Raw genomic sequence first — 16,220 nt, forward strand, 5'->3', positions numbered from 1 at the left:
AGATCCCTATGTTTGAGGCCAGCCTGGTCTGCAGATCAAGTTCCAGACCAGCCAGGGCCACCAACGAATCCCTATCTTGAGAAACAGGAACAGAAACAAAACAACCAAACAAATTACCCAAAACATTCCATTCCTAGAGTTTGGGGCAGCAGAATAATTCACTTGAATACATGAAATACAACATGTACATACAACCATGCCTTAATACCTAAAACAGTGGCCATGGCTTAATTGCTCCTCCTTTACCAAAAGATCTTCTTAAATGAGCTTAATATATGTTGGGGTGGGATGGGTCAGCAGTTATCATAGATGTTTTCTCTTCCAGAAGACCCAGCTTTTATTCCTAGTGTCCACATGGCAGCTCATAATCATCTGTAACACCAGCTCAAAGGGATCTGATACCCTCTTCTGGCCTCCACTGGCACCAGGCACACATGGAGCACACAGATACACATCCAGGAAAAGATTTATACACACTCAAGAAACAGGGCCTCACCAAGCAGTCCTGGCTGCCTTTGAGCTTGCTATGTAGCTCAGACTGGCCTCAAACTCAGAAATCCACTTGCCTCTGTCTCCCAAGTGCTGGAATTAAAGGCATGCAACACTGCACCTGTCCATTTATTTAGCTATTTAACTGGAAAAGTTATTCCTAACGCTCAAGTTATTTACATTTCCAACTGAAATAGCCCTCAATATTTGTATTTAAAATATACTTCTTTTATCTAAGCCAGGTGGTGGCAGCCCACACTTTTAATCCCAGCCTGGTCTACACAGCGAGTTCCAGGAAAACCCACAGCTACACAGAGAGATGCTGTCTCAGCGCATGAACACACAGACACACACACACACACACACACTTATTTCTTCATAGTACATGCATTACATCCAGTATTAATACAGACCTTAATATCAACATCTTCTATGTTAAAATTAGGTAAACTACAGCTTAGTGTGGTTACCTAAGGCCCTAAATAAAATCTATCCCATTTTTGATGAGGAAGCTGGAACTATAACCCAGGTTTACCTACGAACAATATTGGTGTCCCACGGCCTACTAATTTTAAGCAGTATCACAGAATATAAAGAGAGATGATAATAGCGTGGCATGGTGTCGCTTATATTTAATGCCAGCACTCAGGAGGCAGAGGCAGATGAATCCCTGAGTTCAACACCAGCCTGGTCTAGAGAAGGAGTTCCAGGACAGCCAGCACTTTCACAGAGAAACACTGTCTAGACAAATCAGGGGGGAGTGATATAATAATCTTTTTCTTTGACTGAAACAGTTGTTGGGTAAGGAAGATTGTTTAAAATTGTAAAGACGTTAGAGACATGGCTCATTGATTAAGAGCTATCTATACATGCTGTGCCAGAGGAACTTATTCAATGCCCAGCACCCACATGGTTTCCACTAACAATCATCTTTTATTCTAGTCCCAGGGGATCCAGCAGAGAATATGATTTCCTTCTCTTCCCTCTACAGGAATATGTGTGGTACACAGATAATACATGAAAGCAAAACACTATGCATACATAATATATAATAATTTTCCTTTTCTTCCCCTTTAATTTTGTGAGAGAGGTTTTATCCATGTAGCCCTGGCTGTCCTAGACTTGCTTTATAGAACACGTTGGCCTTCAATTCACAAGAGATCCACTTGCCTTTACCTCCCAAGTGCACCACCACACCTGGCAATAAATAATATTTGGGCAGAGTGCAGGGAGTCTTATGGAAGAGTCAAAGGACAGAAGGTCCCAGAGGGAACAGGAGATCCACATGAAGACCACCAGAGCCTATATATTTGGACACAGGAGGTCCTACAAACACTGATGCACCAACCATGGACCAAGCATGGAGAGGACCCTGGCCCTTGATCAGATGTTGCCAATAGGCAGCTCAGTCTCCATGTGGGTTCCCAAGAAAGGGGAGCAGGGGCTATCCTGACATGGACTCTGTTGCCTGCTCTTTGATCACTTCCCCCAGGTGGGGCAGACTTCCTAGGCCACAGAGGAAGTGGATGCAGGCAGTCCTGAAATGACTTGATAGTCTGTGGTCAGTTAACACAGGAGGAGGGCGCCACCTTTCTGAGGACTAGAGAAGAGAGATGGGGACTGGGGAGAGAGAGGGAGGGTAGGAACTGAATGAGATGGGGTGGGGGGATTGTGAACAGTATGTACACTGAATAAATGTTTTCAAATTTAGAGAAAATTCTTACAGGAATTCCCAATTCATGCAAGAACATTTTCTTGTCACTCTCAACCGTGACTTCACAATGTCATCAGCTAGAGTCATTTAAAATACCATCACAGCATCAAAGAGTAAGGTCATAGTGTTATGACAACAGTTTTAATCTCATGAGACCCTGAGAATCTTGGGGACCTTAAATGTCTATACTGCTATACTCCCATACGCCACTGCTCTAAGGCAAATCTTCTATTTTTCAAAGTATATACTTATGTGAGGTATGGTCAGATGTGTGTAATAACCAAATCCCATGTCTATTAGTTCCTAGCTCACCTTTGGTGAATCATTTAGGTTCTCTGAGTTTCAGTCTCCTTAAACGGAAAGTGGGAACAATAGGGCCTCCCTCATAGGGATGTTATGTGAGAATCACACATAGGATTTAGTACTGAGATTTGCACACATTAACAGCTTCCCTCCAAATGTTAAACATTTCTGCTATTTCCTACTTCTATTAAAAGCCATTCCTTATTGCTGTACTTGGGGGTTAATTTGTTTTGTGAGACAGCGTCACACGTCACACTATGTAGAACAGTGTAGTCTGGAACTTAATATGAAGAGACTGGTCTCAAAGTCACAATTCTCTTACCCTTAGATTCCCATTAAGTAGGACCACAGGCATGTAGTCACCATTCTGGCTTAAAAGATTTAAAACTGGTTTTGAGAATAAGCGGCCAATGGATTGCGGGAATAATATTCTCAATTAAGGAAAAAAAAAGTTTACTTTCTTTTTCTGTTTCTTTTCATCTTTTTTGAGTCGGCGTTTTTTCTGTCCTGGAACTCACTTTGTACACCAGATTGGCCTCGAACTCACAGAAAACTGCCTATGTTTGCCTCCCGAATGCTATGATTTCAGGCAAGTACTGCCACCACCCGGCTTCTAATTTGGTCGTTTAAAATGTTGATTTTTGGAGGGTTTTCTCTTTTTTCAATTGTTTCTTTAGCTGTACAGAAGCTTTTTAGTTTTACAAGGTCGTACTTGTCAACTGTGGACATTGATTCCTGGGACAATACAATTCTATTCAAAAAGTCCTTCCTTATACATGTAGAATGTAAGGTAATGCCCATGATTTAATCTAACATTGTCCACAAATTGAGAACTTTGATCCACCTGCAGGGTAATACATATGGATCTAATTTCATCCATCCATATGAGAACATCCAGTTTTCCAGAACCACTGGTTGACAATGATATCTTTTCTCCAATCTGTGTTTGTGGCCTCTTTGTCAAAAATGAGGAGTAGAATATCAGATACTGGGGCTGGGAAGGGTAAAGGGGATAGTCAAGACTTTGAATCAAAAAAAAATCTAGGCAAGATAGCCATCGATTTTGATGTTGGATCTTTGTAGTGTTGATTTTAAAATATCAGGAAGAGTTGTATATTAAAAAAGCACACACAATAGATTGACTTTATTGCTATTAAATTATATCAGTATAGGAGTGTTCTTTAACACAATGGAATGAAATGAGTTTGAAAATTAAGCTGAGCGTGGTGGCTCATACTTTTTAGAGGGGGTGCATCTCTGAATTCATGGCCAGCCTGGTCTACATAGTATATTCCGGGACAGTTAGAACTACATAGTGATACTCTTTGCTAAACAAATAAAAAACCAAAAGATAATGACATTTTGTTTTAGTAATTATGTCAGTTAGCTAGGACCATTTTCTATTATAGCCAGATATATACTATCCAATGTGTTTTTTACCTAACTGTTAAGTTAAAAAAAACAAAAACAAACTTACAGGGTCAGACACAGCCTGATCATCAGAAGCCTCTGAAGATTTTGGTTCAGGATCAAAGCTCAGCAAAGCATCCATTGCATTAGGTGATAGATTTCTGTAGTGTTGATTTGTAGTCTTGAATATATTAGAAATAGCTACATGTAAAAAAACACACACACATTATAATGAACTTATTGGTATACAATTGTGCTGAATAGTTGAGCATAACATTAAAATGGTAGAGGCTGGAGAGATGGCTCATCCATTAAGGACATCTGCTGCTCTGGCAGAGAACCTGGGTTCTCCTCCTAGCATTTATGTCAGGTGATTAACAACTACCCATTGCAGTTCCCCGGTACCAAGGCCCTATTTTTGTTATTTGTGGGCACACATGGTACACACAATAGGCACACATATATACATGTAACAAAAATAAATAAATAAATCTTTAATATAAAGAGAGTATAGTAATACAGTACCTGGATTGAGTAAGTCACCCTTTTGTTCCTCTGAAGATGAGCTGGGGAGACATGTCTGCAAAACATCTACAAGAATATATTAAAACTCATCACTGAAAGGAAATATGATAAAATAATAGAATACTAAGAATAGGCATATACAACCAATAACAAATATATTTTTGACACTTATGGTGACAGGATTTCATGACTCAAGTTCTTGTTTCTCAAAAAATGAAGCCCACGCCCAATTCTCATGCCACATTTCAAAGCCCTAGATTTCTGGAAGTTTCATTATATAGAGAAGCTGATTGGACTGCTCTTCATGTGATTCTCAGTACCAATGCTTGAGTTCTGAGACTCATCAGACAGTTAAATGTATATACTACTATGCGACTAGTTTACGGGGGTGAAATATACTACTCCAGAAGTCAAATTGGGCCTGACAGGATCCCCAGATCATTTTCAGACTGTGATCTCTTCTCCCTGTGTGAATAAAGTTTTCTGATTATTGACGAATCATATTTACTATTAAGAAGGTCAAAACTGGATTAATATTTCCTTTCACAAGGAGGTAATGTCTAAGTTGTGGTTTCTATTGCTGCTGATGAAACACCATGACCCAGAGCAATTCAGAGAGAAAGGGGTTTCTTTCCTCTTATAACTTATACTCCATCATTGAGGGAAGTCAGGACAGGAACTCATGCAGAGCAGAAACCTGGAAGCCAGAACTGACAGAGACCTTGGAGGAATGCTGTTTCCTGGCTTGTTCCCATGGTTTGCTCAGCCTGCTTTCTTATACTATCCAGGTTCACCCATCCCTAGATGGCTCACCCACATCAATCCTCAGTCAAGACAATACACCAGAAGATGGCCCATATCTGATATGGGCAGTATCTCAGTTGAGGTGTCCTCTCCTCTAGCCTGTGTCGAGTTGACATAAATCTTAGCCAACACAGGCAAAGGAAAAAAAAATGTTCACTGAAACCACAAAATTATTTTTATCTCCTTACAGAAAAAAGTAGTAAAAAGTAACATAAATACAGAGTTGTTACATGATGACATTAATGAAATATTCTGTGACAGCTGTTCTCAACCTGTGGGTCACAACCCCTTTGGGGAATCACATACCAAAATCCTGCATATCAGAGTTTGACATTACACATCATAACACTAGCAAAATTATAGTCATGAAGTAGCAACAAAATATTTTTGGCAGCAGGTCCTCATAATATGAGTAACTGTAATAAAGAGTCACAGCATTAAGACAGCTGAGAACCACTGTTCATTGAAAGCATGACAGAAAGCTAGGAATAAAACATTTTTTTTTCTCAAACTGTTTGATAGCATGATTTTTCTGCTACATTCTTATCATCACTATTATTATTATATTATTATGAGATTTTGAGACAGGGTTTATCTGTGTAGCTATGGCTGTTCTGGTACTCTCTGTACAGGCTGGCCTTGAACTCATGGGTATCCACCTGCCATTGCCTCCTGAACGCTGGGATTAAAGGCATGTGCCACCATGCCCAGCCCTGCTACTTTATTTTTGAGACAGACTCTCAGTATACAGCTCACACTGGCTTGAACTTTCAACATTTCTGGCATTTTAAGAATGTGCTACCATTGTTGGGCTTCAATCTTCTTTTCAGTTTAAGTGTTAAACCATGAAATTGTTCCTACCTGTGGCTGTACTTCAATAAACACACTTTTCTTTTTGAAGGAAAGCATGTTGGGCATATATTCTTTATAAAAATGATTTCTTTTATTTTGGGGGATTAAAATTATTTCATTTCTTCCTTCCCTTTTCTTCTTCTAAACCTTTCCATATACTTCTCTCCTTGCTGTACTTTAGATGCATGGCATTCCTTTTCATCTACTATTGTCACACACATGGATGTTCGTGTGCGCGTTTGTGTGTGTGTATTCCTCAGTTTGTAAGTGTGGTGGCTAGTTTTGTCATATTGACCCGAGGCATAATCACCAGAGAAAGAGACCTCAATTGAGAAAATACCTCCATATCACTGGACTGTACACAAGCCTGCAGGGCATTTTCTTAAATACTGACTAATGGGGGAGGATTCAGCCATAGTGTGTGTACCACACCTGGAATGGTGGTCCTGGGTTATTCTTTTTATTAATTAATTCAATTTAAAATTCAGTCATAGGCTCCTCTCTCCTGCATCCCCTCTCCCAGGATAGGGGAAACCCCCCTACCCAGACAATCTGTTCAGTATAGGAATGAGTGTGTCTTCCTTCCCTGTGGCCTGTCAGGGAAGTCCTATCAGAGAAGAAATGAATAAAATGTAAGCAACATAGTCCATGTCAGAGATATCCCTGACTCCCCTAACTAGTGGGCCCACAAGAGGCCTAAGATGCCCATCTGCGGCTTGGAAGTAGAGGACCTAATTTCAGACCATGCATCCTCCTTAGTGCTTCAGACTCCACAGGGCCCTCTTTGTCCTGCTTGATTGGCTCTGATGGCCTTCCTGTGGAGTTTTGTCACTTCTTGGTCCACTTATCCTTCGCCCTCTTTTCTGGTCTACTCCCTGTAATTCACCCAATGTTTGGCTGTGACTCTCGGTACCTGTTTTATATCCATGACTGAGTAGGGCCGCCTAGAGGACAACGCTGGTAGGATCCTGTCTGCATGCATATCAGAGTATCCTTAATACTGACAGAGGAAGAGATTCAACGGGGTGGGCCTTAGAGTTGGGCCCAACACTGGCTGGACTCTCACCCATATATGCACTTAGTGTCTTTGGTACAGGAAGGCACCCCACATGTTCTCAAAAGAGAAACAAACAACAATCCAGCTGTAACCCCTTTATCTACAATGGAGTACTGCCAGCAAGATATGCTAGGCTAGCGGCGACACAAAGCGTGTGCAATGACTCAATCAATACCTGATTTGACTTAAGATGAAACCCACATTTGACACTGTTGGATGACCAAGAACCTGAAACTAGGTAGCCCAGGGACCTATGGTAATACCAAATACTACCATTCTAAAACAAACAAATAAAAAATAGCATAGCAATCAAAGGACTCCTAATGTAACTCTGCTGTAATCATAGATCAGTGCCTTGCTTATCCATCAGCAGAGAAGCTTCCTCCTGCAGCAAGCAGAAACAATTCAGAGACCCATAACTGGACAATGTACCCAGAGTGAGAGACTTTGAAACACTAAGCCCTAAACCGGATGTCTCCCTCAAATCCCTTCCCTCAGGGCCTGGGGAGCCCTCAAGAAGAGGAGGCAGAAAGAGCAGAACCTAAGAGCCAGTGAGGACAGACAAGGAGACAAGGCCCTTAAATCAATAAGTTTGATGCACATACAAATTCAGAGATTGAGGCAGCATGCACAGACCCTGCACAGGGCTTCACCAGATGGAGTCCAAAAGCTTTAAGGAAAAGTGGACACATGCTCTCATGCCTAACCCAGAAGCATTCTCCAATTCATAACCAAATGCAAATGAAAATTTAGTTTTCTCAAGGGACTTTCACTGGGGAGACTAACTATTTTTAAAGCTAAGCTGCAAGCCTAGAAAATGTACTCAACATATCTCTGGAGGTTCCTTGTCTCATATCATCTGTCAGGGTTCTTTTCTTCTTTTTAAAATTTTATCTTATTTTAACTTTTCATTTCACTTATACATGATTGTCCTTTCTCTTTTTATCCTATACGTGCTTTGCATAAATATTATAGCTCCCAGTTTAATGCTTTTAAGGGATTCCTAAGTGCCTGAATGAGTGGATCTTTGCTTCTACATCAGTTTCTTGCACCCTACTGTGGGCTCTTTCCCTTCTGTTTGTTTATGATGTCTGATGATGATACGTTAGGGTTTCTTAAATTGTTATGCATTTTATTTTACTTTATTATTATGCTTTAGGAGCCTTTTGGTTTTCTAATGAAAGGGAGTGAATCCGGATGAAAGAGATATGGGGAAGAACTGGTAGTAGAGAAGTGAAAACCATAATCAGTATATATGTTCTGTAAGAAAAAAAAATCCATTTTCAGGAAAAGGATCCCATATGCACAAATCAACCAACCAACTAACCAATCAGGGCGACTAGTGAGAGGGCTCAGGAAGTAAAGGCAATCACTGCCAAGCTAGATGACTTAAGCTTGATTCCCCGGATCTATATGGTAGAGAGAGAAAACCCATTCCTGCAGGTTGTACCAAGACCTCCACTCACAGGCTATAGTATGCTCAAGCACACACGCCCATGTACCCGGGCACGCACACACACACACACACACACACACACACACACACACACCAAAATACATGTAATTAAAGCATTCTTAAAGTTGGGTTCCTATCACACAAGGCCTATAATGTAGTAAGGGAAGGTCAATCTTTACTGAATTTAATTATTTCTCCTTTTTTTACACATGCAATATTAACATCTCAAATCATTACAGTGTCCCAAGCACATCATCACCAGGAACATCTTCAGTTTTTACTAACTTTTAAATGGGTTTAAAAAAAAAACCTTTTTTATGTGTATGCATGTGTGTGTGTAGATAGGTACATGCATGTTCACAACTGTGTGGCACATGTGCACATGGGAGCCCCAAGGCTGATGCTGGAGGTCTTCTTCAATTGTTCTCTACTCTATCCACTGAGGCAGAGAATTGAACCCAGAACTTGCCAATAACACTAGAGTCCAGGGAGTCACATTCATCCAGGGATTCCTGTCTCTGCCCTATAAGAACTGGAATTACAGTGAGGCTGCCATTCCACCTGGCATTTACATGGCTTCTGAGGATCCAAATTCCAGTACTCATGCTTGTTGCTTACACAGCTGGTGCATTAGCTGTTAAGGCATTTCCCTAGCCCTACCTTGCTTTTCATCTAAGCTCTATAGAACAAACACATCAAATACTGAAACTAACCGCTTACAGTTTTTCCCATTCAAAGAAAAAAACAACCATCATATGAAACTTCGTTGAAGTAAATGCTTACTTGGAATGTCAGGTTTCAACACTGATGTCTCTCCAACAAAGATCAACTCATCATCTTCATCTTCACCTTCATCTTGAATTTCTTCAGTTTTATGCTGACACGGTTCCAACTCTTCTTCTTCACATCCCATATAAAGATCTCCCATTTCTGAAGTATCTAATATCAAAAAGGAGAGAAACGCTTATTTAAAAAAGAAAAAACTAAGTTTTGTAATAGGAAGTATGCTAATTAAATATGAACTTTAAAAATCACAAAGAAAACTACTGAATAATTAAGTAATTATAAATTGACATTCCTAGAATGAACAACCTATCAAGAACTAACTGTGAAAACAACCTGTAATATCCAAACTAGAAACTCAGTGCAGTGGTTTACCCCTAAAACGAAGAGTGGAGGTTAAATATAATTTGGTGAAACAATAAAGGCTTTTTAAATTTTAAATCATGAGGGATAAACGGTGAGAAAAAGAAGAACCCACAACATAGCAAAGACCAACTACGAAGCAAAAAAAAAAAAAAAAAAAAAACAAGAAAAAAGAAATTAGATTCAGTGAAATCTGTCTCTCCCCTTAACCAATTTCTCTCCAATCTACTGATAGGGGTGAAACCAGGGTTGGGAAGGTGAAAAGAATAATCTAACCAAATTAGTGCCTTGACAGACTCAGTATATATATATATATATATATATATATATATATATATATATATGCTCGTGTGTGAGTGTTTTACTTAAGTTGGCTTGAATTTACGCTCTAACTCCCTAACTCTAAAATGCATGCATTTTAACAAAAAAGAAAAAATATTGTAGACAGGGGAAACAGCTCAGTTTGTATGGACTTGCCCTTCAAGCGTGGGACCCCAGTCTGATTGCCAGAACCCATATAATAATACTGGCAATAAAAGCATACACTTGTGACTGCAGAGCTGAGGAAGCAGAGCCAGGAGGGTCCTTAGGGCTTGTGGCCAACCTGTCTGTCATCTAGTTGGTGACTACCAGGCCCATCAGGAAACCCTGTCTCAAAGAGCTGCTTATATACTTTTTTTTTTTTTAATATACAGGAGAAAAAGGAGAAAAACACTTACCAACATACTCCTTACATGATCATTTGCCCTTTCTTAAATACATCTTTTTAATTAATCAATTAGACTCTTTTCAAGACAACGTGTAGCCCTGGATGGCCTGGAACACGCTCCAGTCTGCAGGTGGCCTCTAGCTGGTGCTCGGCTGGCCTCAAACCTAGAGATGCACCCTGCCTCTACCTCAACTGCTGGGATTAACGGTGTGCATCACCACTGCCCAGCTCACATGATCATTTCCTAATCCTCGTCTTTTAAACTTTAAACAGCATTTCCTATCGTTCCTATCTTCTTCTTTGGTGTGGGAAGAAATTCTGAAGTAAATTCTCCAACCCAACTGATTCTGCTTTTGGCACCTCCAGAAAAGTAAATAAGACTGACTCTATGACTCTATGTGGGCTTGACAAGCACTGGTAGTGCTCACCTTTAAGCCAAACACTCAGCAAGCAGAGGCAGGCAGATCTCTGTGAGTTCAAGGCCACCCTGGTCTACAGAAGGAGTCCAGCACAGCCAGGACTACATAGAAAAAAAAATCCTGTCTAAAAAAGCCAAAGAATGACACAAAGATAGAAAGAAAGAAAGGAAGGAAGAAAGAAAGAAAGACTACAATTAGAAAGAAATACAGAGAGAAGGAAAGAAGAGAGGAAGGATGGAGGAAAAATAGAATTCAGGGCCTGTGAAATGGCTCAGTAGGTAAAGGTGATCCCAGGGACCCATATGGTAGAAGGAAAGAACAGAATTCCTCAAGTTACCTGTGATCCCCATATGCAAGCCTTTGCATGCACATGAAACACACACAAACACACACACACACACACACAACAAATGAATAAATGTGGTTTAACAAAGCCATCTATACTAGTGTCAACTATAGATAAAAGAGCTCTCTTTATCCATCAAAGGGAAGAATCAACTAAAAACAAGCAAATGGTGTCAATCAATTCTATGAGATCCAAATAACACTAAATATTGAAAGATGAAAGTTGACCCTGAAATCTGTGTGTCTAATTTTAATTTTGAGCAAACTCATAACTGCTGAGAACTTAACATGTTAGGTCTTAGTTTTCTACCTTAGAAAATAAAGCTATCAGGCTGGTAAGACTACTCACTAATACAGGCTACATGTTGCCAAGTGTGAAAACCTCAGCTTAAGAAAGAACCAAATGCTCCAAGTTGTCCTCTGAACTCTGAAAGCATGCTCTCGCTTGCACAGGCCCATACGCTCGTGCGTGCACACATGCACACACACGCGCACTCACACAAACACACACACACACACACGGGACGTGTGCATGCATTTTAACGAAAAAGAAAAAAATATTGTAGACAGGGGAAACAGCTCAGTTTGTATGGACTTGCCCTTCAAGCGTGGGACCCCAGTCTGATTGCCAGAACCCATATAATAATACTGGCAATAAAAGCATACACTTGTGACTGCAGAGCTGAGGAAGCAGAGCCAGGAGGGTCCTTAGGGCTTGTGGCCAACCTGTCTGTCATCTAGTTGGTGACTACCAGGCCCATCAGGAAACCCTGTCTCAAAGAGCTGCATGGACTTCCTGAGGATGACACCTGAGATTGTCCTGTGCAATCCATATCCTCACAGTCACAAGTGCACCTGCACACACAAGCACACAACGCACAATAAAAACTAAAAAGAAAATTTGGGGAGGTGGAGGGATGAGTCAGTGGTTAAGAGGACTCACTGTCTGCAGAGATCATACCAAACTCTTTTGTGAATATTTAGCACAAATCTTTTATTAATAACAGAACTGTTTAAAAATGAAGCTGGTGTTACATTAAAAAAAAAAAAAAAAGACAGAAAGCAGGGTGTTGCGATCCACACCTATAAACCAAACACTCGGTGAGGCAGAGGCAGACAGATCTCTGTGAGTTTGAGGCCAGCCTGGTCTACAGAGTGAGATCCAAGACAGCTAAGGCTACACATAGAAACCTTGAGTGGAAAAACAAAACATCATCAACAACCAAAAATCCTTAAAAACTTTTAGGTGAACCTCCTTGCTTATCTTTCTGTAGCATTTTGAGACTCCCATAAAAATGAGGCATTATTTAATGAACCGAACCTTAGGTGAATGTCAGAAGGCATTGGGTGAAAAACTGGTTCTAAGGGGACAGGCATGATGGATGGCTCTTTTCTGTTATTCCTGTGTTCAGAAGCTGAGCCAGTACGATCAGGAGTTCATTGATAGCCTCAGTTTTATATATCATATTCAAGGCCAGCCTGGACTATAAGAGACCCTTCCCTCTCCACCACCAACCTTGAAAAAAAGAGAAAAAGAAAAAGAAAAGAAAACCAAAACCAAACCGTTCTACTGAAACCAAACAAAAGACCAGTGAGACATATGTGAGACTAGCTCCGAAGGAAATGGGGCTGCTCCCAAAACTGATGACCAGAGATCCACTCTCAGAACCTGCAGAGAGAACTTACCAAGTTGTCATCTGACCTTCAAACTGTGACATACACACAACTACACACACACACATACGCAATCTTTTAAAAAGGGAAGAAAAATCACAACTGGTTCTCTTTACTGACTACATAACCTCTTGAAGCTATTTCTTCACCTTTTAAACAGTTCTCTAATACTTTACAACCCTTAAAGTTTTGACATCACAAAACATTCAAATGTTTGCACAGCCACAAATATCCAAATGACTTTCATAACCAAATTAGTGCCTTGACAGACTCAGTGTGTGTGTGTGTGTGTGTGTGTGTGTGTGTATATATATATATACATACTCGGATATATATATATATATATATGCTCATGTGTGTGAGTGTTTTACTTAAGATGGCTTGAATTTACGCTCTAACTCCCAAAGCAAGAAAGACACCTCACAAATTTACATAGGAGACTTTTCTGGTTTAAAACTAGTTTTAAATATCAAATATAGATTTAGCAATGCTAAAAGACACTAAAGGTCATAATCCAGCCCCCAAACAACAGAACCAAAAAGGTAAAATCACAGAATTAAAAACAAAACCATAACAACAAAACAAGACAGATAATAAAAAACAAAAAACAGAAACAAAAAAAAATCCCCAAACAAACAAACAAAAACAATCAGCGAATCCTCCCCAAGAAGACAGGTCCTTGGATAAAGATCTCCCACATTTGGAAGAAATTGGTTCAGTTCACACTGAGACTCCTTCCTGAAAAGACTTCAGACCTGAGGCGCACTGAGAGGGACTCCCATGCCTGCTGCAGGTTTTCCTCCGAATGAGATGTTTTCCACATCGCTTAAACAAAAAGAAAAAAAAAAAAAAAAAACAACAAAAAAGAGAGAGAGCAAGCGAGCAAGAGAGAGAGCTGCGCACAGCTCCGTGAAGGAAACTGGTGCTTCTCAGTCCACCTCTCTTTCCCTCAGGGCTTTTATCCTCTAGAGTCTAGACAATAGTGGAAGAGGGCAAGGTTTCTGTGACAGAGGTGGAAGTCCTTTTGGGAAGATTGAGGGTAGAAGCAGGGAAAAACTGCTGGCAGGCCTAGAAAAGGGGTTGGGCCAGAACCAAAGGGCCGCAGGAGCCTGAGGCTGGAGGTCAGCTAGCCCCATCAGCCTTCCCCAAGCCTGAAAGACACCTGGCTCTCCAATGCAGGAAAGAGCTGAGGGAGCTGTTTTCCCCACAGCAAAGCCAGAGCTACGGTAGGGAGGGCGCTCCTCTTGAGCCCAGGTTACACCCAGCGGCCCACGTGGCTGGGCCCACGAGGCTGGGCCCACGAGGCTTCCACCCACGCACGGCCCAGGCACCGGAGGCCACCGCCTCTAGCCCACGGAGGTGTCCCCGAGGCGACCTTTCCGAAAACGCTCCCCTCCCCCTGGCCCGAGACAAGATGGTGGGCCGCGCGCCACCGCGCCGCCAGGTCCCTAACTCTCAGCGGGCGCGCGGGAGGCCCCTGAGGCCTCAGGCGAGAGTCTGGCCTCTGCCCTCGCCTCGCGGCGGGGAGCTGCGGGGAGGCTTACCCACAACGCTGCAGGACGTCTCGAGCTCGCAGGAGCAGGAGGAGGTGCTGGAGGAGGAAGAGAAGGAGCAGGTGGAGGCAGAGGCGGAGGAGGAGCAGAAAGGGAGGAGCACGGGAACCCCGGGGTAGCGTCACTCAGGGGGCGGAGGCTGGAACCAATGGGCACAGCCCCCGAGGCTCCCAGGGCCAAATGAGCTCCTCTGAGAGCATCCAGAAGAGAATGCGGTTTACCCCGGGGGGTAAACCGCGCCTACAAACGTGCACACCCAGAGCCTTTCCTACTGGCCACCAAGCCACTGATGGGTGCTAGCTAGCCTGCGCACCACCGCAAGCAGCCTGGCTGGAAGGGATGGAAGGCCCTGGCCCTGGACTGGAAGAGGGCCCTTGGGAAAGAGGAAAGGTGCAGCGGGAACACTCACATGACACCATCAGCCACCCTGCTCTCCAACTCTGCTTGGCAATCCGGTCTGAGCACAAGCAGATGGAAATTCTGTTTAGCTCCGTACCCCAATTTTTAAATGGATTGCTCGATTTGTTGCTCTTTAGCTTCTTGAGTTCTTTATATATTCTGGGTATTAGCCCTCTCTCGGATGTAGGGTTGGTGAAGATGCTTTCCCAGTCTGTAGGCTGTCCTTCTGTTCTGACCACAGTGTCCTTCGCTTTACAGAAGCTTGTCGGTTTCATGAGGTCCCACTTATTGATTGTTGAGCTTAGTAAGCCTGTGCTGTTGCTGGGCTGTTCAGGAAGTTGTCTCCTGTGCCAGCGAGTTCTAGGCTCTCCCCCACTTTTTCTTCTAAACGATTTAGTGTGTCTGGTTTTATGTTGGGCTCTTTGATGCATCTGGGCTTTAGTTCTGTGCAGGGTGATAAATGTGGATCTATGTGCATTTTTCTACAGGTAGACATTCAGGTAGACCAGCACCATTCGTTTAAGGCGCTGTCTTCCCTCCCCCCCCACCCCCATAGTGTGCTTTTTGGCTTCTTTGCCAAAAGTCAATTTTGGGGAGGTCCGTGGGTTTATCTCTGCGTCTTCTATTGGATCCCAAAAGTGGGGTACAGAGCTAAACAGACAATTCTCTTCTCTGTAGAGGAAGACAGAATGGCAGAGGGACACTTCAAGAAATGCTCAATGTCCTTAGTCATCAGGGAAATGCAAATCAAAACGACCCTGAGATTACACCTTACACCCATCAGAATGGTTAAGATCAAAAACGCAAGGCACAATACATGCTGGAGAGCATGTGGAGAAAGGGGAACCCTCCTCCACTGCTGGTGGGAATGTAAACTTGTACAACCACTTTGGAAATCACTGGGGCGCTTTCTCAGAAAATCAGGAAAGGCGCTTCCTCAAGATCCAGCTAGACCACTCCTAGGCATATACCCAAAATATGCTCAAGTACACAACAGGGACATTTGCTCAGCCATGGTCCCAGCAGCCTCATTCATAAGAGCCAGAACCTGGAATCAACCCAGAGGTCCCTGGACGGAGTGATGGATGCAGAAATTGTGGTATATTTACACAGTGCAATGCTATTCAGCAGTTAAAAACGAGGAAAACGTGACATTTGCAGGCAAAGGGTGGGATCTAGAAAGGATCATCATCCTCAGTGAGGTGTCCCAGAAGCCGAAAGACACACACGGTATATTCTCACTTATAAGTCCCATAATATAGGATAAACATACTAACATCTGTACACCTCAAGAAGCTAAGCAAGACGCAGGGCCCTGGGTAAGATGATCAATCCTCACTCAGAAAGGCAAGCGGGATGAACACG

The 16,220-nt window shown here is 42.2% G+C and overlaps 1 protein-coding gene across 6 annotated transcripts in view; it reads right to left on the reverse strand.

The window, feature by feature from the left end:
* LOC110539688 (zinc finger protein 280C-like) overlaps nt 1-16,220 on the reverse strand; it is a 151,256-nt gene that overhangs the window by 87,263 nt on the left and 47,773 nt on the right. For 5 of the 6 annotated variants that reach the window (XM_060375015.1, XM_060375012.1, XM_060375013.1 and 2 more), the window contains exons 1-4: nt 14,448-15,399; nt 9,394-9,549; nt 4,442-4,507; nt 3,984-4,117 (exon numbers count right to left, since the gene is read on the reverse strand). In XM_060375015.1, the coding sequence (XP_060230998.1) occupies nt 3,984-4,117; nt 4,442-4,507; nt 9,394-9,538 (345 nt within the window). In that variant the 5' untranslated portion in view covers nt 9,539-9,549; nt 14,448-15,399. Of the gene's footprint in view, nt 1-3,983; nt 4,118-4,441; nt 4,508-9,393; nt 9,550-14,447; nt 15,400-16,220 lie in introns of those variants that run through there. The other variant, XM_060375011.1, reaches the window with a different exon arrangement.

Source organism: Meriones unguiculatus, chromosome X (assembly GCF_030254825.1).
Source record: "Meriones unguiculatus strain TT.TT164.6M chromosome X, Bangor_MerUng_6.1, whole genome shotgun sequence".
Taxonomy (NCBI): domain Eukaryota; kingdom Metazoa; phylum Chordata; class Mammalia; order Rodentia; family Muridae; genus Meriones; species Meriones unguiculatus.